Source organism: Lipotes vexillifer, unplaced genomic scaffold (genome assembly GCF_000442215.2).
Source record: "Lipotes vexillifer unplaced genomic scaffold, Lipotes_vexillifer_v1.1 scaffold815, whole genome shotgun sequence".
NCBI classification, from domain to species: domain Eukaryota; kingdom Metazoa; phylum Chordata; class Mammalia; order Artiodactyla; family Lipotidae; genus Lipotes; species Lipotes vexillifer.
Genome location: NW_006773723.1, coordinates 2,592,329 through 2,619,659, shown reverse-complemented (window position 1 = coordinate 2,619,659; position 27,331 = coordinate 2,592,329). Strand labels below are relative to the sequence as shown.

The window sequence follows — 27,331 nt, the reverse complement described above, 5'->3', positions numbered from 1 at the left end:
AAAAAATTGGCTGGGTAGGAAATGTAAGTCTATTAGGATATCAATTTCTATCTTTTGTTCTTTAGACTCAAGTGGGTGAATTCCTGGGAGATAATGATAAATTTAACAAAGAAGTCATGTATGCATATGTGGACCAACATGACTTTTCAGGAAAGGATTTTGTTTCAGCCCTTCGTATGTTTCTGGAAGGATTCCGTCTTCCAGGGGAAGCTCAGAAAATTGATCGATTGATGGAAAAGTTCGCCGCAAGATACTTAGAATGCAACCAAGGGTAAGCAGGATTCAAATTCAAGTACTTATTGGTTGCTGACTATGTCCAAGACCCTCTTCTGGGGAGCACCGGGTGATTCATAATTCCCTGCCCCAGGAAACTTAGATTATATACGATCTGGAAGTGATGAGACAATTCCATAAAAAATTATAATATGAGATAGAACATAAATCCTGAAAGAGAAAACTAAAAGTGACATGGGGTTTGAGGTGAGTTATTTAAATGCTAACTGTAAACAGTAAAAGTTTATAACACGAAACATTTATTTTTGCAGACAAACCCTCTTTGCTAGTGCAGATACTGCGTATGTTCTGGCGTATTCAATTATCATGCTCACCACAGACCTTCACAGTCCACAGGTATGTCTTCTTCCAAGCCAGTTTTACAATAAATAGTAAAGATTAAATAAATTGTTTTGAATTCAGTAAGTAATAGTTGAAATTTTAATCTTAATTTAGTTAAACCAGTCACCAAATTGGGGTATTTAAATTGGTGTAGTGTACATTTTACAAACGCAGTTTCTGGTAGTAATTCTAATTAGACTTTTAGATATCCATAAAATCTGTATTTGTCTTTCTCATGATGGACAGCTGTATAAAACTTCAGATAAATTTTTATCTAAGAATGTGCTTATAGCTCTTCTGCCTGTGTTTATTACAACATGGAAAAACATATAAACCATATTTTGTTTGTTTGTTTTAACATTTCAGACTTAAATAACAGAGCATTTAGTATAGTGGGTCCTTCATGTGTTTATCACCCATCTTCCACAGTTCCCAACTTATGGCCAGTCTTGTTCTATATATATCCCTTTTCTCCCCCAGGTCATTTTGGAGCAAATCTCATGTATCATATCATTTCATCTGTATTTATTTCAGTATATATATCTGAAAGAGAAATACTGTATTTAAACATAACCACAGTACCATTACACCTAAAAATTAACCATAATTTTAAAATACCAGACATCCAGGAAGTGTTTAAATTTCATTTGCTTCATTAAATTGTAATTCCTTTACTTTAAATATTAAGGAACTGTCACTTGATTTCTGATATTCAATAACAAAAACATTATTTTAACATTATTTTTAAAGTTTTAGGTATTTTATGTGTAGTTTCCAAAAACTTGAGGAAAATTATCTTTATAAACTATTTGCAAGAATTTCTTAATATTTCTTAGGGATAGGCTTCTGATGATATGTATTACTCTTATGATGAGAAATAAACTATATACTTATTACCAATCTGAGATGTATTGGAAAAACTATAAGGTTTAAAACAGCTTATGAGTTTAAAAATTATAAAGTTTTAAGCAGCTTGTGAGTTCCTGTGAAGCTAAGTGGACTGTTAGAAAATTGAACCCATAATTAGGACCCTATATGATTTCTGATGCAGGGCTATATGAACTATAACAAATGATATCATTTTTAAAGAACACAAGTAACTTTAAAGGAATTCCTTAAAACTAATTCTCCTCATTCCTAGTTGTTTTCAGAGTTAAAATATAGGTTAATTTAACAAGTCATTTATGTTCCTTTTTCACCTAGAATATTTATAGTTAACTACCATTTATATATAGAGTGAGACAATTTTTTTTAAATTTTTGAAATATTTAGAACATGTTTCATTTTTTTGTTTATTAATCTTCATCAGTAGTAACAATTGGCTTTAAGTGATTTAAGCACTAACACTTAATTAGGCACAGCTTAATTTAAGCACATGAGAGTAAAAGTCAAGAGTAAAATGTTCTATAAAAGATAAAGCAGGAGAAGAAACGTAGGATTATGTTTTACACTACTTGCAGAATCCCATTGTGGCAGAAGTCTTCTGTTTGAGCAGTGTATTTTCATTTTGTGTATCTGCAATTAATGTAGTCTCTTCTCCAATGTGCTTGGAGCTCCTACCCCTACCTCCCAGCCCAGATCCACAAATATACTTTGCTGCTACTTCAGATTTTCTTCCAGGGCTTGTCTTTGTCTCTTATTGGCACGATGCTAAAACATTATACTATGTTCAAAATTTCCGGTGATGTTAATCTTCTTTTAGCCTCTTATTGGCAGCATTTGTGTGGTCTTTTATGTTGGTATCCCTGGGTCATTGCTTTTTTAATATGCATCAGAACTTCAGGTGAAATGGCTTTCTTTTAATGTTTTGTAAGTGCCATGACTCAAGATAAGTTTTCAAAGTTTTAGTATGTTAGAGCTTTTTTCCCTTGAGTAATAATAAATTACATTTGGAAACTTTTATGGTAATATTTTTACTTTTTTGTAGAAGTGCTCCTCTCACCCTTTCTGACGTACTGAAAGATCTGTTTGCAGAATAGTCAGAACTAAATAAATGTTTGTATCCCACTTATATCCTCTGGACATTCTGGTCTCTCTATAGTTATTTTTGCAAACTTCTGATGACTTACTTGATTGTCATTCTGTGTACCTTTTTGTAAATTTACAGGACACTTATCTTTAGAGGTGCCTTAAATTCTTCATGGAAAATGGTAGGAATATATTTAATTAAGTAAATGTATCTTCAGAGACATCATATGACTTACAGGTTTTATCCATCTGGGTTTTCAGGGATATAAAGCATAAACACTTTGTCTGTGCTAGTTCCCAAGTTTGGCGACAGGGCTACCATCTCATGTACTACAGATCTGTACTCCAAAGACTTATCAGGGTGTGCAGTAGGATGTTCCTGTTCAGCATACTCTTATCAAGACAAAATGTTCCAAGGATACTTTGCCCAGATCACCTAATATTCAGTTGCCATGATGAGTCAGTGAGATTGCTATCTGATTTTAAATAAATTTCAGCTCTTGTTATTCTTGCATCCACTGTTACATAAAATCAGTTTTTAAATCATTAGCAAACACATTTATGTTCTTCTAAAATAAGATTTGAATCTTTTTGATAACATAAGTGTCTAATAATTGTCATGGTCCTTTTTTAAAGACACTGACTAGAGCTCTTAAACCTTGGGCAAAAGCAAAGAATTTCATTATTCAGTCTCGCTGTTTTCTTATTACAGATTACTCACGTGCTCCTCAGAGCAAGGTGAATTAGTATATTGCCAGGACGGGTCTTTCCTACATTGTCCTTATTTTCTGTGACTTCCTTTTTTCACTTTAATGTCTGCTTTGTTGAGTATTTTCCACTTTCTACTCCTCAAAGTATTTATAAACTCTCTTATATGAGTATTTTTCTGTTAATTTTTAGGAATTATAATGGTTTTTCATTTCTAGGTTAAAAATAAAATGACAAAGGAGCAGTACATTAAGATGAATAGAGGTATCAATGACAGTAAAGATCTTCCTGAAGAGTATCTATCAGCCATCTATAATGAAATAGCTGGAAAAAAGATATCAATGAAAGAAACAAAAGAACTAACAATCCCTACAAAATCAAGTAAACAAAGTAAGTGTCCAAATCAACTGAATTCTGATTGTTTCGGAGGAAAACTATGGGTTCTTGAAAAGTGTTTTACTTAGAGTAGGTCAAGTATTATAGTACTGAAAAGTATTATAATGTACAGTTTGCTGATCTGACTGTGTTTTTTCCCGTATCCTGAAGAAAGATAGCACTGACCCGTGATAAATGGAAAGTGCTACATAATATACATGGATTAGTGTGCATTTAATACACACTTGTCCATTTAGCAGTTAATATCAGCACATATTTGGAGATCAAAAGAGACTGGTTAGGCAACCCCAATAGTCGGATTTCAACTCTCATTCTTTCTTACTGCCTCCTTGTCATCTACAAGCAGCTTATTTCCATTGGTTCACCTATCATTACACATAAACAGAAGCTGGAAGTAGGGGTGATTCAAGGAGATGGGGAAGGTTAGGGTCATGGGGGAGCTCGTGGGGGTTGGAACTCACTACTTCAGATGCAGCACAAGTTACAGCGCCGTGGCATTCCCAGATCTGACCGCCATCAGGAGCCAGCGGGGGGCCTAGCTCCATTCTCCACGTTCTGTGCATGTAGATGGTGGTGATTAAATTAGAGCTAAAATCTGACTGCAGGAATGAGGTGAGGGTAGTGGCTCAGTAATATAATATGGAAAGAGAACTCCTGCCTTTCTGAGCAACTTCCACTTGGAAGTGGAATCTCAAGCTTCATCTAAAAGAACAGATTGCAGTAGCAAAATTCTATCAACAGGAGAGAATCAAAAAGGCCTGTGTGATATGTGGATTTCCAGAAGTTGATGAAGAATTATCAGATGAGAGTCGGAGGCTTTGGAGATAACGTTAGAAGGAATGGTGGAGTATAAATGGCCTTTTCTTTTGGGGAATATAGGGAATGATTCTAAGGAATTTTAGTAAGTTCTCCCTCATTTTATAGAAGAGGGAACAAGTGCAGAGAGGTTAGGAAACTTAGAATCATAGAATCTATGAGCTGAGTGCAATGTAAAAACTTTCATTAATTCTCTAGACCTAAAACCCAAAGAGTGGCAAAGCCACGTCTTGAACTCGGCATCCTTGGCTCTTACTGCAGCCCAGCACCGATCAGCAGTTTACTTGGTAGCGTTATTTGCTTCTACTTAAGAAATTAAGTATATTGATCAAGACTTCATTTTCACACCTAAGTAGATGCCAATTATCTGATTTCACTTTCTTCCTCACACCCGTATAGTAACATCTTCATATCCCTCATTCTCTGGCCTCTTCTCCATATGGTGGTAGGAAATCACTGAGCAGTGGGGTATGGGAAGGAGGTGGTGGTGTGCTGAAAGTTTGAAATCATCCCAAGTGTTAGGGTCACTGTTTTCTTGTCAGCTCAGGAGATCATTCAAGCCTGTGTCATGTGAGGATACCATTGCCTTTTACTAACCTCTCTTCTCTTCTAGCCCGTGTTTGGGCTGTTTCCCTAGTACTTTCATTGTGACAGATTTGCAGCTACTCTCTTCCCTTTTCATAGATTTCCCATGTATCCCTGCCTCCTAGTTCAGGATATTTTTTTCTTTCATTTTTGAAATTCATATAACGTAAAATTAACCATTTTGAAGTGAACAATTAGTGGTATTTAGTACATTCACAGTGTTGTGTAACCGCCACGTCTGTATAGTTCCAAAACATTTCATCACCCCAAAATAAAACCACGTATCCATTAAGCAGTTTTTCCACGTTCCCTACCTTTCCTCAGCCCCTGGCTGTCACCAGTCTGCTTTCTGCTTCTGTGGATTTACCTGCTCTGGATATTTCATCTAAATGGAATCATACATTATGTGACCTTCTGTGTCTGGCTTCTTAGGACTATTTTGAATTAGTATTCATTGGTAGTACTTATTATTTTATGCTAAAGCATCAAAATAGCATTCTTAAATGCTTTACATTTTAAACGCTAATAGCGTTTGTTGTTGCAGATGTAGCCAGTGAAAAACAAAGAAGACTTCTGTATAACTTAGAAATGGAACAGATGGCCAAGACAGCTAAAGCACTCATGGAGGCCGTGAGCCATGTTCAAGCACCTTTCACAAGTGCGACACATTTGGAGCATGTGAGACCTATGTTTAAGGTAAGAGTTACTAATAACTTTTGCTTGCAGTATACATATTTATATATACTGCTGTTCAGCATATTCTTTTTTTTTTTAATTATTTTATTTTATTTTTTGGCTGCATTGGGTCCTCATTGCTGTGCACAGGCTTTCTCTAGTTGCAGCGAGCGGGGGGGCTACTCTTCTTTGTGGTGTACAGGCTTCTCATTGCGGTGGGTTCTCTTGTTGTGGAGCACGGGCTTTAGACGCACGGGCTTCAGTAGTTGCAGCACGCGGGCTCAGTAGTTGTGGCTCACGGGTTCTAGAGTGCAGACTCAGTAGTTGTGGCGCACGGACTTAGTTGCTCCGTGGCATGTGGGATCTTCCCGGGTCAGGGCTCAAACCCATGTCCTCTGCATTGGCAGGTGGATTCTTAACCACTGCGCCACCAGGGAAGTCCTGTTCAGCATATTCTAAAGTTAAGGAAATACAGTGATATAGCCCATTAGTATACACCCAGAAATGAAAGCCATATTATTTAGGAGATTGCAAATATAAAATTTTTCTTGAAGAGAATGAGAAAAGGTATGCATGATTAGCAGTTAATAGGCGTGTGATCTTAAGAACAGAAAGATCTTTGGAGAATTAAGCCTTGGCCTGGTTTCCTCTGAGTTCTATTTAAAGCTTTGGAGTTCCCTGAAATCTCAAAGCGATCTTGAGCCTCCTACTCTCTTTCAGTGCTCTGGCCCAGGAACTAAGCTGAGGGTTCTGAGTATTCCTGGGGCCCAGAAAGTAGAGTCAGGAACAAAAGGGAGCTTTCTTATGTTTATAGATCTGGTAAGAATGATTTTTACTGCTTCTTTAAAATTTGATTTCCCCTTCAGTCTTCATTTTCCTATTCTTTTTTTCTATCCTTTCTTCAAATTCCAGAAGGAGTAAGCAGTGCATGATAAGGATTGTAGGGAAGTGGAGGGGAGTCTAGTCAAGTTTGAGAAGGAAAAATGGGTTAAGTACATTTCTGTTTGTGACACAGTGTGGTTAGATGGTCTGTGGAGGTTGAAGATTATAATTCGAGTTCTCATTCATAACTGCATATGTGTATGGGTAGTAAAAGATGACTACAAGGTTTCAGCTCTAAAATTTTACAGTTCTACCCCTACTTCAAGGTCTGTGTGATAGTGACCTTTCTAAAAGTTGATGGAGAGTTACAGGACGCAAGCGGGGATGCTAGGGAGATAACATTAGAAGGGACAGTGGGGTATAACTGGCCTTTCTTTTGGCATAATGTAGAAAGTGATGTCAAAATATAAGATATACTTTCTCTTTATTATGAAATAAATTACAAAGCAGATTTTTGTTTTGTTTTGAATAATCTTATACCTTTATTTTGTTTTTCTTTTCAAATGTTTTTGGTAGACGGGAGGTGGAGGATGAAAAAACAAAAAGAATAAGGAACCAGCCATAATTGTACCACTCAGAAAAAATTTCTGTTAATATGTTTACATACTACTTTTTATCTTAAACAGTTGTGATCCTACTATGTATAGAATTTTGTATCTTGCTGTTTCTCACATAAGTATTTCCCCATATCATTAAAAATTCTTCATAAATAGCTTTTATGATCTATTCTCTGGATTAGTTATCCTTTATTTAAACTAATCCTCTAAGCTAGAATTAAGAACCTTTCCTCTCACTGCCATTTCTACTGTCATTACCGTCTCCAGTTACCTTCATTTCTCACTCTTGTCGCTGTAACATCCTCCTGACTGGTGCCCTTATGTCTACTTTTGTGCTTCTCTTACTCACTTACAGAGGCCAGAATGTTTAAAATACAAAATGAACTGTCACCTTCTTCCTTAAAGCCATTCACTGACTTTGCAACTATGATGAAACCTAACACATCCCAAGGGTCTGTAGACCATGTGTGGTCTAGCTCCACCTGCCTTCACCCTCATCACTAGAGTTCTTGTCTCTTACTGTGCTGCAGTCACACTGGTATTCTTTCCATTTCTAGAATGTCCTAAATTATTTTTCTCTTCAGAGCATTCATACAAGCTGTGTCCTTTGTCTAGGATGCTTTTTCCTTCTTTGCCTCAGTAGTTTCTACTTTAAATGTTACTTTCTCAGAGTGTTCTGCCCTGGCCCCTCTAATCTAGATTAGGTCCCTTTTCATAACATGCTATATTCTTCCTTCATTGTATTTATAACAGTATGTATTTATACATTTATTTATTTTAAAACTGAATGTCTATTTCTTTACTAGACTTTAAGCTCCATGAGGCAAGGGACTACATCTGTTCCGCTGACTTTTCCCAATGTCTAGCACAATTCCTGGCTTGTAGTTAGTGCTCAGTAAATAAGCATTGGCTGAGTAAAGGAATACATGAGAGATTCCTAGAATGTGTTATAATATTAAGGGATGAAAACCTTATTAAGAACCTTTTTACATATTGCCAGATTGTATTCTATAGAGATTTATACATTTGAGGGGACAATTTCACTGTCCTCTGGATGTTATTTAGGTATAATTTGATAAGACAAGTCATTGTCTTTAATTTGCAGTGGGGTTAAACCTTTTGTCACAGGCTTAAGAACCTTATACTTCTCCTTGTATAAAATATTACAAAGGTTTCCAAATAGATGTGCTGTTTCTTCACTTATAATAGGATGTGTAATTTATTACTTTAATGTGGTGCTTTGTATTTTAAACGTACTGCACTTCCTATGCTTCCCACAGCATCTCTCTGTAGTGGCAGTCCAGGTATTAAAGGGGAAGAAATGAGGTTCAGAAAAAAAGAGGTTAGATAAGTAACAAGGCTAGGACTGGAAGTTCGGTGCTGTGGCTTATGTTCCTTTGTTTGGGAATTACACTTGTACTTCTAAACTTTCTGACGTTATAAGCAAAGCTTTGGGTGATTCTGTTTTTCTTAATAGTGCTAAAATTTTTTTAGATCTTTAAAAAATTCCAGTTGTCGTTTCTGTACCACATTGTTATAAACATTTTTCATCTGTATGGCTATACGGATATATAGTTTTGCTTCATTTTGACCTACTAAAAGCAGCTAATACTCTTGTATCAGACATTTCAAAGTTATACACACACATGCACACACCAGTATATACACATATGATTTGATATGAGGATTTTCAGTAGTCAGAGGTAGCTCTCTTTTTTTGTTTTTTTTACATTACAATTTCACAAGGTATTCAGTTCTGTTAAAATTTAGTGTTTGTTGGCTTTCATAGTCTGTAATCAAGATGTATTTTATTGAACTGTATTTTAAAATATTGTCCAACTAGGAACCAGAGATATCACTCATGTTTCAAAGTAAAATATTTGACTACCAAAAAAAATAATAATAATAATAAGGATAAATGATGTCCACAGAGCAGGCTTAAAGAAAAGAGAGTAATGTAACTGTTACAAGTGGGAAATGGTTAAAAGGATTTTCTTGAAAATAAAATTAGTCCATGAAATATTGCAAGAGACACAGCTTACAGAGGGAGAGGAGTTCTGAAGTCAAGGGTAAAATTAATATAATTTATGAGTATTGACTATTCCCATTTTTCATTAATGTAAATAATTTATAGATGCTGTGCTTAAAATATGCCTAGTGTCCTCTCCCAAATTTATAATTTTGCTCTCCCGCTTATTTAAGCCCAGGCGGCATTATATAGTTTCTCCTTTGTCTAAGAAAGCTTTCCAAGTAACTATGCCAAGAAACTCATTGCTTTTTTTTTCAGAACTTCCTCAAATTGCCTGAAATCTGAGAAATGTTAATGTAGTATTATCATAAAGTTTAATTATCACTTGGTGTTTGTCATGTATTTCAAATTTTTCATTTTTCTAGTTGGCTTGGACCCCTTTTCTGGCTGCGTTCAGTGTGGGTCTACAAGACTGTGATGATACTGAAGTAGCCTCTCTTTGCCTGGAAGGTATAAGATGTGCAATCAGAATTGCATGCATTTTCAGCATTCAGGTAACAAAGAATTTTGCCTTTGTAGCCAGTCTGGAAAACGTAAATTACTTTTGTCATTACTACAGTTTAAATTATTTCTTGTGTTGAAATTATTAAAAATGAATTTCAAGTTTATAATGGAATTTAAATGTTTTAATGTTTACGTTTCCAAGAAGCTGTGACAGAACAGGGTAGTTCTTTATTGATGTGTCTAAAATTCATCGTAATAACTTTGGTTTGCAGTTTTTTTCTCTGTAGAATATTAGCTATGTACAAAGTTTCAAAGAGTTTGAATTCCTTTATTGCAATTTGAATATCTTATCTATGTTGCATGTTTTTATTTATTGAATCATATATTTTTCACATTTTATATATATGTATTACTTTATAACTTTGCCTATCCTAAGAACAAGTTATCTTTAAGAGACCCAGGTATCTAGAACATAATTTTTATGAAGACAGTCCCTTCTAGTAATTTATATGCTTTGTCTGATAATAAATTTTAGCCAATGCTTGCCTGCTTTCTTTTTAAAAACCCATTTCACATTTAATTATGAATGTTATAGCTTAAAAAGCAGTCTAGCTGTAGAGAAAAAATGAGCAAATTTATAAATCAGCTTTCTGCTACTTCACAGTCACTTGAAACATAAATGCTCAATGAATTTTTTTTTTTACTATATTTATGAATTATTGTCACTAAAATCTTGTCTTGATTTGACACCTCCATTGCCTTTCAGTTTTAGAAATTCATCCTTTTCTGCTTCATTCATCTTAAAATTAAAAAAACGACAATTTGAGGTATTATATGTAATTCATGACTCAGTTAAAAACTTACTAAACAAGTAAACAGTTTGTCAGTAGGGAACTAAGGATTACCCTGTTGTGTTTACAACCGTGTAAGCTTGCTTTTTCTCTTTTTCATAGCTGGAAAGAGATGCATATGTCCAGGCGCTAGCAAGATTTACCTTACTTACAGTGAGTTCTGGAATTACTGAAATGAAACAGAAGAACATTGACACAATTAAAACACTTATCACAGTGGCTCATACAGATGGAAATTATCTAGGAAATTCATGGCATGAGGTATAAGCACTTCCTTTATTTTCAGCTTTGCAATCTGGTTTATAAAATGAGCTCATGCTAAACAGTATATCACTGACATGCTTAAGTGTTTGGGGAGAAAATTAATTTAGTACATTCAGGGTAAGTACATTTAGCTTTTTATAATGATTTATAATGTAGCCTATGTTTAAATTGTGACTGAGTACATTTAAATATTTTTGCGAACATTTGTAACATGGAATTTAAATTTTTTTCCTTTTTGTAATTAAGATTCTGAAGTGCATCAGTCAGTTGGAGCTTGCACAACTTATAGGAACTGGAGTGAAACCTCGGTACATTTCTGGAACAGTGCGAGGCAGAGAAGGATCTCTTACTGGAACAAAAGATCAGGCTCCTGATGAATTTGTGGGTCTAGGGCTAGGTGAGAATTTTTTGAATTATTTTTGTGAAGTATCAAAATTTGTTTTTAACTTGCTCAATATAAGTAACTTTGTTGTAGCAATAAAACAGAATTAGAGGGATAAGATAAAATGCCCTTTGACTAGCCTTATGAGGGGAAAGCAAGGTGACATTTTAAGTCTTTTGTGCCTGGTCTGGTTTCCAATATTAAGTGACCGTTAGTCATAATCTCACAGTTGGGGCTGGGAGAAAGGTACAGTTTAAAATTACCAGCTTTTACCTAAAAAAGAATGAAATATCGCCATTTGCAGCAACATGAATGGACTGAGAATATTATATTTAGTGAAGTAAGTCAGACAGAGAAGGACAAATATTATATGATATCACTTACATGTGGAATCTAAAAGATAATACAAATGAATCTGTATGCAAAACAGAAACAGACTCACAGACATAGAAAACAAATTTATATTTACCAAAGGGAATAGGGAGGGGGGAAGGGAAAAATTAGGAATATGGGGTCAACAGATACAAACTACTGTACATAAAATAGATAAGCAACAGGGATTTACTGCATAGTGCAAGGAACTATATTTAATATTTGTAATAACCTGTAATGGAAAATAACCTGAAAATATATATTAAAAAATTACCAGCTTTTAAGACTAAGCAGATAACGTTTATGAGTGAAGGCTTAAGATGATAAATAGTTGGGGCGATTGGAGGAAAGCATTCATATTCATATTTTTTTAAAGGCGCTGTGCAGACATAACCAAACTCTTATGCCAGTGTGGAAACTTTCTCATGGTTCCCCATGAACTCAGTATAGCCAGGACCTTCCAGATTTAACCCAGTAGAAAAAAAAGGAAGGTATTAGCAGAAATGGGTACAGAGGAACCAAAGACAATACATTTTTAGTCATAAGTGGAAAGAGTTCCACCAGGGAAGAAGCCAAGTTTAGACTGTCTTTCACTTTGAATACTGTACTTCTGGGTTTGAATTCTTCCATATTTCTTCTTGACTGTGTGCAAGTTACTTTAATTCTCTGAGCTTCACGTTCCTCTTTTGCAAACTAATGGTAATATCTACTTACAGAGTTGTCAGGATTAAATAAAAATATATATAAGTGGACTTAGTACAGTGGCTGGTATATTAATTGTTTCTGGATTATTCTTTATCCATCCTCCCTACCTCACTTCCAACCAAGAAATCTAGAGACATGACTTAAAGAGAACAAGAAGGAATAAACCTGAGATCTAAGAATATTTACCATTTACCTTTTTTAAAAAAATAATGTTATTTATTTTTGGCTGCGTTGGGTCTTCGTTGCTGCGCATGGGCTTTCTCTAGTTGCGGCGAGCGGAGGCTACTCTTTGTTGCCGTGTGCGGGCTTCTCATTGCAGTGGCTTCTCTTGGTGCAGAGGACGGGCTCTAGGTGCATGGGCTTCAGTAATTGCAGTTCACAGGCTCAGTAGTTGTGGTATGCGGGCCCCGGAGCACACAGGCTTCAGTAGTTGTGGCATGTGGGCTCTAGAGCACAGCCTCAGTAGTTGTGGCACACGGGCTTAGCTGCTCCGTGGCATGTGGGATCTTCCGGCACCAGGGATCGAACCTGTGTCTTCTCCATTGGCAGGCAGATTCTTAACCACTGTGCCACTGGGGAAGTCCCACCATTTACCTTTTGAGGCTTTGTACTGTAACATTGTATTTCTGGACATTTCTACCTTTTTATGATTTAGTGATTTCTCTGTTGTTGCTTGCAATAAAAATTCTTAGGAAATTTAGAAGAATTTCAAGTTTGAAAAACAATCCATAGAGAAGGAAGTAAAGACGAGGACCATGTTGTGGCTTCAGGTTGGACTGGAACAGTTAGTTCCCAGTGGTAATCCAGCTGTGGCAGCCAGCAGTGCAGCCTATACCTCACTTGTATCTTAGATTCTGTGATTCTGGGAGGTGTAGGTATAGACCCGATAACTTGGTGAGCCAGCTGCAGGATTTAGAACTGCCTGAGCACCTGCATGGTTGGTGACGTATGTAACCTGGAAGTAACCTGGAAGTCTGACTCAGACATTAGAACTATAATTGTTCCAGCAGGCAGAATGAGATACAAATGAAAAATATTTATGGGCAAGTGAAGTGAATGTGCATTGATTGATTCAGCAGCTTTTGAAAGCTGCTTTTTTTTTTTCCAAAAAGGCCTAGGGAGTGGAGGAAAGCCCAACCAAAGATAGTTGAGGTTGACAGCGCTGAGTTTTGGCAAGTAACAGAAGTAGATTACACTAAAAATAATATACCAGTGGAATATTTTATCTTCTATCAGTGTTAGTAAAACAAGAGAAATAATAATTGCTGATAATGCTTAGTGGTATACTTGAAAATGAATTAAAATTAATTTGATCACTGTGCTGCTGTGCTACTTAGGTTGTAAGGAGATGAGATGAGCTGTCTTCTCCCTTCAGGAAAAGGGAATTTATATTAAAATACACACTTGGAATCTGGAAATGAGATAAAAATTCCAAGCTTCCAAGCCACTCAAGCGACCAGCCATACTCTTCCACCTCTCTCATGCTTTATATAGGCTTCCTCTTGTGTCATCCACTTCTCTTTTCAGCCTGCTGCGTTCTCCACTCACTGCAAAGTGATCAGGTCTCTCAGGTTTTAATCTGTGTCCGAGAGGGAGCCACTCTGTTGACGCGGCCCCTGTTGGGCAGAGCCCTCCCTTCAGCTTATCTCAGTGGTTAGTTCCCAGCTCACCCAGTGTGGCAGATGCCCACCCTTCCAGCTGTGCCCTGTCACCTACTCAGACAAATGCTTTCTTCAGGGCACTGTGGTCAGAACTGAAGCTAGAAGAGGATGTGGTACAGATGACTGAGCTGATTTAGTCTGTATATAATATGTTTTTTAAGAAATAAATTAATATCCTCCTTCATTAACAGCATCCATACTCCAAATATTCATGTAACCAGATTAATAGGGCTGAGTGTATGTTTATCTGACTTTTCTTACTGCTGTGATACAAATCTGTACTTTCACTTTTTGGAAACATGGAACGTTTAGTTATTAAGAATACACAGCATGGGACTTCCCTGGTGGCACAGTGGTTAAGAATCTGCCTGCCAGTGCAGGGGACACGGGTTCGAGCCCTGGCCCGGGAAGATCCCACGTGCCGTGGAGCATCTAAGCCCGTGTGCCACAACTACTGAGCCTGTGCTCTGGAGCCCGTGAGCCACAACTACTGAGCCCACGTATCACAACTACTGAAGCCTGTGCGCCTAGAGCCTGTGCTCCGCAACAAGAGAAGCCACTGCAATGAGAAGCCTGCACACTGCAACGAAGAGTAGCCCCTGCTCGCTGCAACTAGAGAAAGCCCAGGCGCAGCAACAACTACGCAACACAGCCAAAAATAAATAAATAAATTTATTAAAAAAAGAAAGAAGGAAAAGAATACATATGATTATTAGGTTTGAATTATATGCATACTGTTCTTTTATGGTATATATTAAAGTTTAAAAATTCAATTGCTTGGTCATATAAATCTTACGTGAATATCACAGCACCTACATCTTTGTTCTTAGTTAACCTAAATATTTGTGCTTTTGAATAATTTCTTTGGTAAAACTGAAATTATTAGCCTGTTATTTATACTGTTATACAGATGTTTGAAAGATTTGTTTTTTTTTAATAAATTTATTTATTTTATTTTAATTTCTGGCTGTGTCGGGTCCCCGCCGATGCATGCGGGCTCTCCCTAGCTGCGGTGAGCGGGGGCTACTCTTCGTTGCGGTGCGTGGGCTTCCCATTGCAGTGGCCTCTCCCGCTGCAGAGCACAGGCTCCAGGCATACAGGCCTCAGCAGTTGCGGCTCGCAGGCTCCAGAGCACAGGCTCAGCAGCTGCGGTGCACAGGCCCAGCCGCTCCGCGGCATGTGGGATCCCCCCAGACCAGGGCTCAAACTCGTGTCCCCTGCATTGGCAAGCGGACTCCCAACCACTGTGCCACCACGGAAGCCCTGAAAGATTTTATATATTTATGAAATTGGTTCTTGGATTGTTAGGCATTTTAAATACTCTTTAAGTAGGTTTATTATTAATGATTACAAATTATTATATCAATACTTAAATATAAAAGGTATAGAAATCTCTATAGGAAGGACATTCAGTTGACACACAAAGGAAGTTATGTGGTGACTGGCATTATTTTTTCTTACAGATTTTTCTTCATTAAATTCCTGTAATGTGCTACATACCTCAGGTGTGGCTTGACACTGTTTCCCTACCACCCCAGTTCTCTGTCACTTATTTCAGGCTTTCATCCTTGTTCACTTGTGTTATAGAAATAGACTCTTAATTTGTCTCCATGGCTCCAATAGCTCTGCCTGTTTCACTGTGTTCTACAGATATTACCAGAATTATTTTTCAGAAAATAGATTGGATCATGTCAATCTTCTAAAAGGTCTGATGGTTCCCAGTTTTCAAAAGTAGTGCATTAAACGTGACAGTCCAGGTTCTTCACATTCTATTTCTAGTCTGTTTTTCCAGCTTCACCTCTTACTGCTCGTCTTTCTCTCCTTCATTGTCCCCTGCCAGAATCATCCTCCATTATGGCTTCACCCAAGTGTGTTGAAACATGACCTGCACGTGCATACTTCCATTACTTTATGTATGCTGCTCCTTCTTCCTGAATTGCTTTTTCTCCTTTCTTTCCCACATGATCATCCTTTTAGGCCTAACTTGAATTAATATTTTGTCATGTGAAGCCTTTACATGAGCTAACACCGCATTCTCCCTTCCCCTATCAAAATTAGTTCTGTTTAACAACACTTGTATTATATGTAATTAGTTCATTTCAGCCATGAAGTAATTATTATATTGTATTAAAGTTGGTTGTAAGTCTGTCTCTCCTGGTAAATTGTTAGCTCTGTAGGACAGGGATCACATTCTTTTAACTTTGTTCAGTTCCCGGAATAGAATTTGAGTTCAGCTAGTTTAAATAACGTCTATTATGTTTGCACTCAAAAAGTCATTTATTGAGTGTCTAGTCAATCGAGTCAACAAGTATTTGTTGAGCATTTGCTTTGGACTTAATATTGAGTAGAGGAATACAAAGAAAGCGTATGATTTGGTTCCTAATCTTGGAACTTTTTATCTGGCTGAGAAGGCAACAGTAACACACCTAAAGTAATTTAAATAAGAAACTAAATGGAAGTAGTTCTGATTTGAGCAGTATTTATTTAAGTATAAACTTAAATACTTACAGAGGAAGGTGAAACAGTGGGGGGGAATCCTTCATTGAGAGCTCAAATTTGGGTCTTGGTAGATAAATTTTAGGTAGTTGTGGGATGGCCTGAATAGAGACAGGTATTGGCAAGAATGTTGAAGGGAACTGCCTTAAGCGCTAGGCTGAAAAGTTTATACTTTGTCCTGAAAGTAATAGTAAGCAAAATGAAGGTGATGATTTAGGAAAATTAATCTCCAGGAGAAGAAAGGAGAGATTGAAGAGGGGAAAAATCAGCAAAAGGGAAAGCAGTGAGGGAACTGTTATATATAGTAATAGTAATCTGGGCCTGAAATTACAATGGTCTAAACCGAGTAGGAATGAAAATGAATGAATCATATGAAAAACAGCCCAAAAGAAAGATTTAGTGAAAGTGGAGGAAGGGAAGGATATCAAAGATGATTGTAAGGTTAAGAGTTTGAAAACTGGGGAAACTGTTGTTTTGCTACCTAACACATGGAACCAGCATTGGGGGAAAAGATGAGTGATTCTTTTGAATAAGAGGATATTACAGCATACTGGTAGAATTTCCAGTAAACATTTGGGACTGGAGAGTGCATTACAGGGGAGATCTAATTATCGATACATGGAATTGGTAATCCTCCTTAGTAGATACCTTTTTTTTTTTTTTTTTTTTTTTAGTTTCCAAAACATTAATTTCTCATTTTTATAGCTGTTGGGAACTTGGGAACTTGTTTTGTTTCTTTTCTCTCTTTTTTCTTTGGTGGTACGCGGGCCTCTCACCGCTGTGCCCTCTCCCGTTGCGGAGCACAGGCTCCGGACGCACAGGCTCAGTGGCCATGGCTCACGGGCCCAGCCGCTCCGCGGCATGTGGGATCTTCCCGGACCGGGGCAGGAACCCGTGTCCCCTGTATCAGCAGGTGGACTCTCAACCACTGCGCCACCAGGGAAGCCCATTAGTAGATATCTTTGGAACTGGGGTTAGTGCTGTGTTTCTTAAACAGTGAGGGAAATTATTCCTAATGTCATTAATTTTGTGATCAAAATTCTCAGTGCCCCTAAGTTGTGTGATCTTTGCAAACACAGTTTGTGTCTTTAACCATGTCTTCTGTATACCACTTAGTATATAGCTCAATAAGCACCTTTGGCCTTGATAAATGGTCACTGATACCAGAAGAATCGCTCCCCCAAAGCTTGATTTCTTTCATTAGGAAAATAACTGATTTCAGAAATGTGTTTTAGAATTGAACGTGTGCTCTTCCACTGAATCCTTTTCATACTGAAATGCCTCTCTTTCCTGTGTGGCAGTTGGAGGAAATGTGGACTGGAAGCAGATAGCAAGTATTCAGGAATCCATTGGAGAGACCAGTTCTCAGAGTGTTGTCGTTGCCGTAGATAGGTAAGGTGCTTGCTTGCTTTATTCCCTTATCAGATGGACATGTTTTAATTCTGTAGCACTTAGATGTATCTGCTCGTTAGTTAAAAGAGAAACGTTATTTGCCAGGACATCTTCTCTTAAGTAATATAAGACTGTATTGTGATATGCTGTGATTTAAACGATGAAGTACCTATAATTTTACTTTCAAATCATAGAATATAGGAAGGAGATAAACAGTATGAAAATTTAAGTGATAGACATTAGTGGGCATTGGGGAAATTGTACCCTTGATGAGAAAAAACATGGTTCTTTATATTCTTTTTTAAAATTTCCTTCATAGAAAATGTACTCCCCTTATTATCCCTGTTTGAAAATAGAGTATAATTTGTCTTTTTGAGTGTGTGATATAGGATTGCATTATGGGTGAAATGAAGGGGTTTGGTGGCAATTCTCATTATAAACTTCTTTGAATAGGATTTCAGAATTTGTATATTATATACATTACCAGATATTCCTCATTCTTAGTTTGTTTTCTAAAAGAAAATCTATACTGTGGTTTATTTTACTATAGAATATTTAGTTTATTCTAGATTTTAAAAATTCCCAGTGTGTAAAACAATATCTAGTGGTTTTTTTTTTTTTGGAGATGAGCTTTTTCCAGATGGATGCCCAAATAATTGCAGCTTAACATTTTACAACACTGATGTTTAAAATTTTTTTTAACACTTCTGATGGAAACTTTCAAAACTACAATATGTACTGGTATGGACAGAACTAGAGTGTTCATTGGCTACTGGCCCTGGCAGTACTCCCTGGAACTTTTTCCTTGAACAGAATTCTTCACGTCCACTTGCTTTCCTTTTTTTTTTTTTTTTTTTTTTAAGGGAAGGAGGTAATTTGCCTTTCTCTTGTGAAGGTTGAAAAAAGATTGTGTATCATCTTATACCTACTGTATAATTCAGAGGCTTAACATGTGCCGCTTGGCACTCTTCAAGGTGCTTTCTGGGAAGGGGATCTAATAAAGAGTTGGGTATATGTATATGTATAACTGATGCACTTTAAAACAAACCAAAAGAACAAAGTGCTTTACATGTGTTACTTCATTTTATCCTTTCAGCAGCCTCTGAGATAAGTATTATTATTGTCCTCAATTTACAAATGAGGAAACTGAGACGAGGGGAATTAGATAATTTGTTCATTCTCACAACCAGGCTAATCTTGTCTTGATTATTACCTTAACCCTTTCATTAGTAGAGAATTTGGAGGAGTGGCACCGAGATATACATTCAGGCAGGATATCTCTGAGTGTGTTCAACCTCTCTGCCTTTCTGCCTGCATGTACAGCTCCAGAGCACTGTAATATCTGCCCTTCTACTACTAGGATAGATATCTTCCAAATGGTTTTCTAGCCATCCAGAAAATCATCTTCACTGTCATTATGAGAATCTATTCAGGCAACAGTCTGTTTCCATAATATATTTTATATGACCAAAGCCAGTTCTGATTTATCCAGCTGTCCACTGTTTGTTACAGGGAGACATGTCACTCATTTGAACAAATGATATGCCTCTCCATCTTAAGAATGTGTAGTGCTGTTTCAGAGGAGTCTTAGCACAGATTCTGTTAGTACTTCATTGTCTCAAACTCATCATCACCAGATACTTCTACAACGTAAACTCAATGTCCAATTTTATACAAGGCCTCAATATTTAAATTTTACTTTATAGTGAAAGCATTAAAAGTTACCTCTTTGATTTGTTATAAGATTATTTTATTCTTATGTGGTACATATCACTTCCTTGTTAAATTTCTTCTGAATTCCTTTCTGAGTATCTGAGTTTATTTTCATTTGTAATATTCTGATTCTAGTCTATAAGCTAATTCAGTGAGATATCCCTGGTATTCAAGACAGTGGTGAGAATATTGTCAGGCATCATCCTGGAAAGGTCTGTACTTGTCCAGCAAAAAAAGTCGTTTTTCTGTCCTTAGGCCTATTGTTCTGGATAATCTGTTATGACAGGTATAGGAACTAAATATGGAAAATAAAATAATTTTTCTTTGCTTAATTATATATAGCTTCTGTTTCTTAATCAATGGAAAAATATATGTGGTTCCATCAGAAGCTTTAAAATGGTAAAATTCTCTGATTATCTTCACTTTTGTATTTGGAATCCTGTACTGTTAGAATTTAGGAGAATATAGGGCACTTTAATCTGGAGTACCTGATCCTCTAGGATTTGCTAGGGAAACATTTGCTAGGCATTGTTAAACCAGATACTTCATAAGTATTACTAAACTTGGCAGGGGTGGATTTTGCCCAGGAATGATTTATCCCTGAAAGTTAAAAAACAGTTATTTAGTACCATAGTTTTTATTTTTATTATTGTTTTTTAAGCACACCAGATCTAGCTTTATACTGACCCATCCCTCACTTTGGAATATTCTGTCACCTATAAGAAAATATGGACAGCTCCTCCCCAACTGTGTTTGCTCATAAACATCTTTCATTTGGGTCTAAGCAGTAAATGTTACCTCTGATATTTTCACTATGAAAATGTTAAATACGCAGTAATTTAGTCTGTCTGTATGTCGCATACAGCTAAAAGTTTATTTGATCCAGAATCTGCAAGTTTTATCTTTTTTTTTTTTTGCATTGTTACATTGCTATCATAATGTGAATGAATTCAGTAATCTGTCAGTTTTTTTTTTTCCTACTCGTACTTTTCAGGGAATGTCTTTTAATATTAACACACAAGATTCTCATGCTTCTGTTCTCTGCTTTTCATACATGGCATGTAGAATCCATTTCATAGATGATTCTGTGAAACACAGCTCTGTTCTCCTGCCTTAGTATGTTAAGGCTTAACTTTAAATGCCTCCACAGACTGCTGTGCTCCACCATCTGGCTTATCTTTAGTGGAACGTTACTAGAAATAGAGTGACCCCTCAGAGGCTACCAAAGTGAGTAGGAATTTAAATGCCCTTTCTCGGGATGCGCGCTCCACCGACGTGCCACGGTCTCCTGAGTCAACAGAACCTGTTTGCTGACGATCTTCTCTGTTCTTGTTGCCTTTGTTTTTCACCATCTCACCACATTTAGAGGATTCATTGCTGCTTTCCCCTGGAGTTGCATATAATCGCCATCTCAGCTTCTGTTCTTTACTCCTATATGCTTTGTCATTTGCTTCCTTCTCAGTTAAAAAAAAGAAAAAAAGCTTTCTCGTTTCTTTTGTTCCTTCTCCTGTTGTTTCCCCTGTACTGTTTAGTTTTGACCTTCTTGTGGTATGGTTTTTATAGCCATTGCCTTCCATGAGAATACCTCTAGTTTGAGAAACAGCTTAATGACATTCATAATGCATAGTCTAGCAAATCTCATTTTTGTTCATGTGGGAGGTTTGTAGGCTTTGTATATTTTAAATTTCTGGATCCAGTCTAACCAGTGGATTCAGTGGGGCCCCATTACTCTTACTTTTTCTCCCAGATTGTGTTTTCAGTCAGATTTTTGAATTGTTGTTTTGTTCTACCGATAAGAGCAATATAGGAAAACCTCAAGATACCCCTTTGGCAGGAGATCCGATTCTGAGTTATTGCACTGTCAGTTTTTAAGCCATTTTTTCTATCTTGTTTTTGTTACTCATTGCGAGGATGCATAGACCTTCAAGGACCTTGAGGTTTGAAAAATCATGATATACCCAGAATTTTTAGATAGTGGTAGTAGGAAAAAACTAGAATGTATTTTAAATGTTTAAATTATGTTTTGCTCAGGTAAGTGTGAAGCAGTATAGCAAAATGGTTGAGAGGGTGGACTCTGGAGTCTGCCTGTCCTGGTTTGAATCTTGTCTCTAACACCTACTCGTCCTGTGACTTTCAGAAAGTTATTAAATATCTTCATGCCTCAGTTTCTATGTTGATAAAATTGGGAATATAATAGTATATACACACCTCATGGTGTTTGTGATTATCATGTGAGTGGATATATATATATAAAGCAATTAGGATAGTATCCACCTTGTGATTGTTGGTAGCTGTTACTGTTACTATGACGACTGTTATTTCTAAGTTTAATATTTGACCTGCTCCTGCCTTTGAGGTTTCCTTTTTATCGTGCAAATACTATGTTATACATTTTAAATTACGGAATATCAGTTCATCCTGGAAGTCACATCAAACCCTTGGTTACAAGCTCAGAACATGGATAAAAATGCAGACTTTAAAATAAGAGGACTAATATGTTTATGCTGAAATCTTTTATAAAACTTTGAAACACGGTAAAAGAGCTCAGTGAAGAAGGCAGGGCAAAGCTGGACGGCATAGCTTAGCTCTCACCACTTGAATGCTGTAAGAAAAGTGGGTTAGCCACTTGCTGGCTAAACTGTTGGAGACTATTTGCAAGGTTCTGGTAATAGTTTGTAATTTAACATAAATGAGTTTTTTAATCAAACCCACATTGCTTATAAAAATAAAGTAGAAGTTTTCATTTTAATAACATGTTTAATGTGGGTAAATACTCAGGAAGATTGAAAAATCTTGTTTTGTGTATGCCGATTATTAGTTTTACAACTTAACATTTTTCTTATTCTAAGACTCTCATAAGATACCTTCCTTTCCTAGTGTTTATAAATTTACTAATAAAATTACAACAATGTATTTGTGCTCTAATATATCGTTCAGTACAGAGGAGGGAGGGAGGAACATCCAGGCTATACTTGTCACTAAAATACATGATAAAAAAGATTCATTTGATTACCTGATTTTTTTGTTCCCTTAAAACAGATAAAAGTAGCTCGTACCCCAGGCCACTTACTTTTGAATTGATGTATCAGAAGTGAGACATTACAAGTTTTTGAATTATATTTTTTTCTTTAGAATATTTACAGGGTCCACAAGGCTAGATGGAAATGCTATTGGTAAGTATGTACATTTACTCCACTTAAAAACTGATTTTTTGGCTTAAAAGACTTCAAAGTTAAGTTTTAAAAATGGTAATCTATTTATATTATAGTGGACTTTGTCCGTTGGCTCTGTGCTGTGTCTATGGATGAATTACTTTCCACTACACATCCAAGAATGTTTAGTCTACAAAAAATAGTAGAAATATCATATTACAACATGGGAAGAATAAGACTGCAGTGGTCTCGAATTTGGGAAGTTATTGGAGATCATTTTAATAAGGTATTTGAGTAATTATAGGATTTGCTTAATTTGTAATTTTTTGTTGTTTAAAATTTCCTTATCATAATCTAATTGAGACCTTTTTCCTTTCCAAGCAGTTTTTTATTACATTTTTGTAATTAGATTTAGAAAACTCTTTGAGTCCTGTTTTTTCTTTTAGAAATAATTGCTCTAGGTTTTAAGAATTTAGTTAAAATATGTCCTTCTTGTTGAGAAATATTGTTAGCACACTTAGTGCCTTTATGGAGAATCTTTGAATTTACCTATCTGTGCTATTAATTATATATTTTTTCTAAAATAAAAAATAATGAGCAAGTTTCACTGCTGACATTAGCACCCTATATTTCTGTTGCCATTACAGGTTGGCTGTAATCCTAATGAAGATGTAGCTATTTTTGCAGTAGACTCCTTGAGGCAATTGTCAATGAAGTTCTTAGAGAAAGGGGAGCTTGCTAATTTCAGATTCCAGAAGGATTTCTTGAGACCTTTTGAACATATAATGAAACGGAACAGGTATTATATTTGTTGAATTGCTTAATATCAGAAAAATACCTTATTTTCCGCAGTAGGGGGAAAAACAGAAGAAAAGGAAAAAAACCTGATGAGTTTTATCCAAGCGATTGTATTAATATTCTAGGTCTCCAACAATTCGAGATATGGTTGTACGGTGTATAGCACAGATGGTTAATTCTCAAGCTGCTAACATTCGGTCTGGATGGAAGAACATTTTCTCTGTATTTCATCTAGCGGCATCCGATCAAGATGAAAGCATAGTTGAACTTGCATTCCAAACAACGGGGCATATTGTCAGTAAGTATTCTCTAAGCTCTGTTCAAGTTAAAGAAAACAAAACTTTAATGTGTTCAGAAGATAATTCAAGTATAAGATGATGGGCTTGTCATGGACTTTAAGTTTTCCAAGTTTTGCCTACAGAAGCAGAGTAAATAGTGACAGTATTATCGTTATTGTAATATTATAGTTAACATTTATCGAATGTTTACTATATGGCAAGCACTATAAGCACTTTGCATGCATTTTCTTCAGTCTTCACAGTAACTGTATGAGATAAATATCTTTATTATTCTCTCTCTTTTTTTTTAATAGATAAGGAAACTCAGACCCAGTGAGGTTAAGTAATTTGTCTAAAGGCACAAAACTAGTGAGTGATGGAGTTGAGATGCAAAGCCAGAGAGTCTTAAAGCACAGCATTTGTTTTTCACCACTGCACTACACAGCCTCCTTTGACTTTAAAGAAGAATAAAATACTAAGGATCTAAATTAAGCCTCTCTAGAAGATAATGATGTTGTCATCATCAACATCAAGAATGATGACATCATCATAGCTGTCATTTATTGAGTGCTTGCTTGAATTAAGTAAATTAAGTACAGTGCTAAGCACTTTACTTACATTTTATTTAGTGCTTACCACTATCCTGTGCATATTATTATCACCATTTTATAGATTAAGAAACTCAGATGCAGAGAGATTAAATGTAATTTTGAATATTCACTCAACAACCGTTGATTTTGTATCTACTGTGTACCAGTCACTCTGTTAGGTGCTGGGTTTATAGTGCAAACAAAACAAAGACCTGTTTCCCGGTTTCTACTACTCAAGGCAGTCAGGTAACTGGTCAGGACAGACGTTGGAACCGATGTCCATTGGACATTAAAACCCTTAATCTTTAAGAAGTATCCATTACATCTAGAGGTTGGTGTATTTGAGGTATAATTAAGAAAAGTTGAAAGTTGATAATTACATTTATGTGTTTTTCTCCCGTATAGCCCTTGTGTTTGAAAAACACTTTCCAGCAACCATTGATTCTTTCCAGGATGCAGTGAAGTGTTTGTCTGAATTTGCATGCAATGCAGCTTTCCCAGACACAAGTATGGAAGCAATTCGACTTATTCGCCATTGTGCAAAATATGTGTCTGATAGACCTCAGGTATAGCATCATTTAGTAAACAAAATGTTACTGAGCATTTATTTCCAGTCAGAGATCTAAGTTTATTTGGGAATTGAGGGGATATGAAGTATTTATTTTTCAAAATTATCTGAGTTATGGTTACATTTGTTGAAGATGTCAGGTATTTTTCTGAGTGTTTCACATGTATTAACTTGTTTAATATTCCATAACAGCTTTATGGGATAGGTTGTGTTATAGTCCCATGTAGATAAGGAATCTGAGGCACAAGGAAGTTAAAAATGTGCCCCTGCGTGTGGGGGATAGTGAAGGAGACCTAGAATTTGAACCCAAGCCTGTGTTTTTAGCCATTACCTTAATATACTGAAGTTGATTATGGATGAGTGTAGGCTTAAGCACTGAAGTGAAAGGTTGAATTGGCAACCTGGCTGCCAGCTTTGACTTGCATATCTGAATCTATCTTTGTAACTGTCATAAGGAGCAGTGATGCTTCATAGATTTTTACTACATACTGACAGGGACCTATGGGGCATTTAGTTCTTCTTATGTACATCTACTCATTTGAACTTCACACTTCCCCAGTGCGGTGGCATGGCTGCATGATGTAATAACCATTTAAATGATAAAAATGGAAACTTGAATAATGCAGAAAACTGGTGATGGAGTTGAAGCTGAAAGCAACTTCTGGTTTCTAGTCCAGTGCTCTATAGGCAGTTGTAATCTCCATCTTTTTTTAAGTTATCAGATTGCTCACTTTTGATTAGTAAAGTGTTAAAAAAAATTTTTGGAGAAATAATGTGCTTAATGTATAGGTATTATGTTTTGCCTTTAGTAAACCTGCGTTTCTTCTTGAAGGCTTTCAAGGAATACACAAGTGACGACATGAATGTGGCGCCTGAAGACAGGGTGTGGGTGAGGGGATGGTTCCCAGCTCTCTTTGAGTTGTCCTGTGTCATCAACAGATGCAAGTTAGATGTGAGAACCAGGTAACAGCCAGTACTTGAAACTGAAATTTTGAGAGGCTTATTCTTACTTTAATCAAATCAACTTATGTGAACTCAAGTTCAATTTTTATCAAATATAGTAGTTATTCGATAGGCGGATTTTAAAATATGTTAAGTAGAGCAAAAATTAAAAATGGAAATAAATTACTTTTCCTTAAAATTTGATTGTGGCCTCCTTTGAGTTTTAGGTTCTGTGTTAATTTACACATATTCTGTCTTTTCATACATTTGTTTCCAATCAGAAATTGAAGTTAGCACCAAAATTTATTTTCTGCTGAATGATATAAAAGAATTTCCGAATGCATGTCTTTGGTGGATTTTAGGTGAAGAACCGTTTCTTTTTGAAGACTGGCCAGTAACATAGTTTTGAATAATATAGGCCTGTTCAAAAAGAATTGAACTCTTTCAAAAGTATATTCTCTATAAAAGATCTATGTGAATATCCAGTCCATTTGTAAAGGAACTATTATGGGTATAATGTAACCAGACAAGTACTACAGTGCACACTTCTTACAGTTATAAGAAGTTGTTATGCATTTGTTAGAGTTCACATCAATCCCATAGTAGTGTTTTCCTCACCCTGTATTTTTGATGGCCAAATTGAAATGACCAACTTGTGTATCCTAATGTCTGTCAACAGTGCATCAGAAAGGTAGTATAGACTTGTGACAAATCAGTGATAGAATATAATGAAAGAATGAATCTCTCCTTCCACCACTTATGTCAGAACCACACCTATCCCCAGCCAAGGTTAAGCTTGTTTTATAGCCTAAGAAATGTTTCACTTTTATAATGCTATTTGTTATAACAAATTTTGTGAAATAGAAAATAATCCAGAATATGACTCACACCTTGGAAACTTGTTATAGAATTTAGTAATCACAAGCACATATGACATTATATTTCACATGTAGGCATTGAGGAATTTTTGTCAGTGGACCTGTTAGGAAACTTGATAAAATTCAAGATGGCCCCCAATTGATATAACTCTAAATTATTTAGATATACAGCTTTCAAATGTCCAGCAGAGCAACGAACATGTCATAACTGACGAGTCATGGAAACTCAGCACCCCCCTCCCTGCCCTTGTTTAATTGTAGAAGTCTCTTTGACGTGGACCTACCTGCTTTCTTAGCCTCTCAGCCCGTCCTTGTCTGGGACCACGCTACCTTGCTTCTCACCCTATCCTATGTTCAGATTATGGATGGGTTTAGTTGTTAAAGAGAAGAGAAAAGGGATGTTCTAGTTGGAAAAAAAAGAGGGAAAATATGAGTAAACTTTGTTCAGTGATGGCTTTGATTTTCTTACCTCATTCCAGGATTTGTAAAGGCAGTTATTTAGATTACATTTAAAAATGCAGCACTATGATTTGTATAACACACTAATTACAAAGTACTTTCAAATGCATTCTCATTTGAGTCCCTCAAATTTCTGTAGATTTAGGGTTGAATAA

The 27,331-nt window shown here is 36.2% G+C and overlaps 1 protein-coding gene across 1 annotated transcript in view; it reads left to right on the top strand.

Moving 5' to 3' along the window:
* The window catches only part of ARFGEF1 (ARF guanine nucleotide exchange factor 1), a 138,773-nt gene that overhangs the window by 91,759 nt on the left and 19,683 nt on the right, over positions 1-27,331 (top strand). The window contains exons 16-29 of the mRNA XM_007448490.1: positions 66-271; positions 546-630; positions 3,510-3,681; positions 5,633-5,784; positions 9,597-9,725; positions 10,629-10,787; positions 11,037-11,187; positions 17,708-17,798; positions 22,644-22,684; positions 22,780-22,949; positions 23,311-23,462; positions 23,587-23,759; positions 24,735-24,895; positions 25,730-25,860. Of these exons, the coding sequence (XP_007448552.1) occupies positions 66-271; positions 546-630; positions 3,510-3,681; positions 5,633-5,784; positions 9,597-9,725; positions 10,629-10,787; positions 11,037-11,187; positions 17,708-17,798; positions 22,644-22,684; positions 22,780-22,949; positions 23,311-23,462; positions 23,587-23,759; positions 24,735-24,895; positions 25,730-25,860 (1,973 nt within the window). The remainder of the gene's footprint in view (positions 1-65; positions 272-545; positions 631-3,509; positions 3,682-5,632; positions 5,785-9,596; positions 9,726-10,628; positions 10,788-11,036; positions 11,188-17,707; positions 17,799-22,643; positions 22,685-22,779; positions 22,950-23,310; positions 23,463-23,586; positions 23,760-24,734; positions 24,896-25,729; positions 25,861-27,331) is intronic.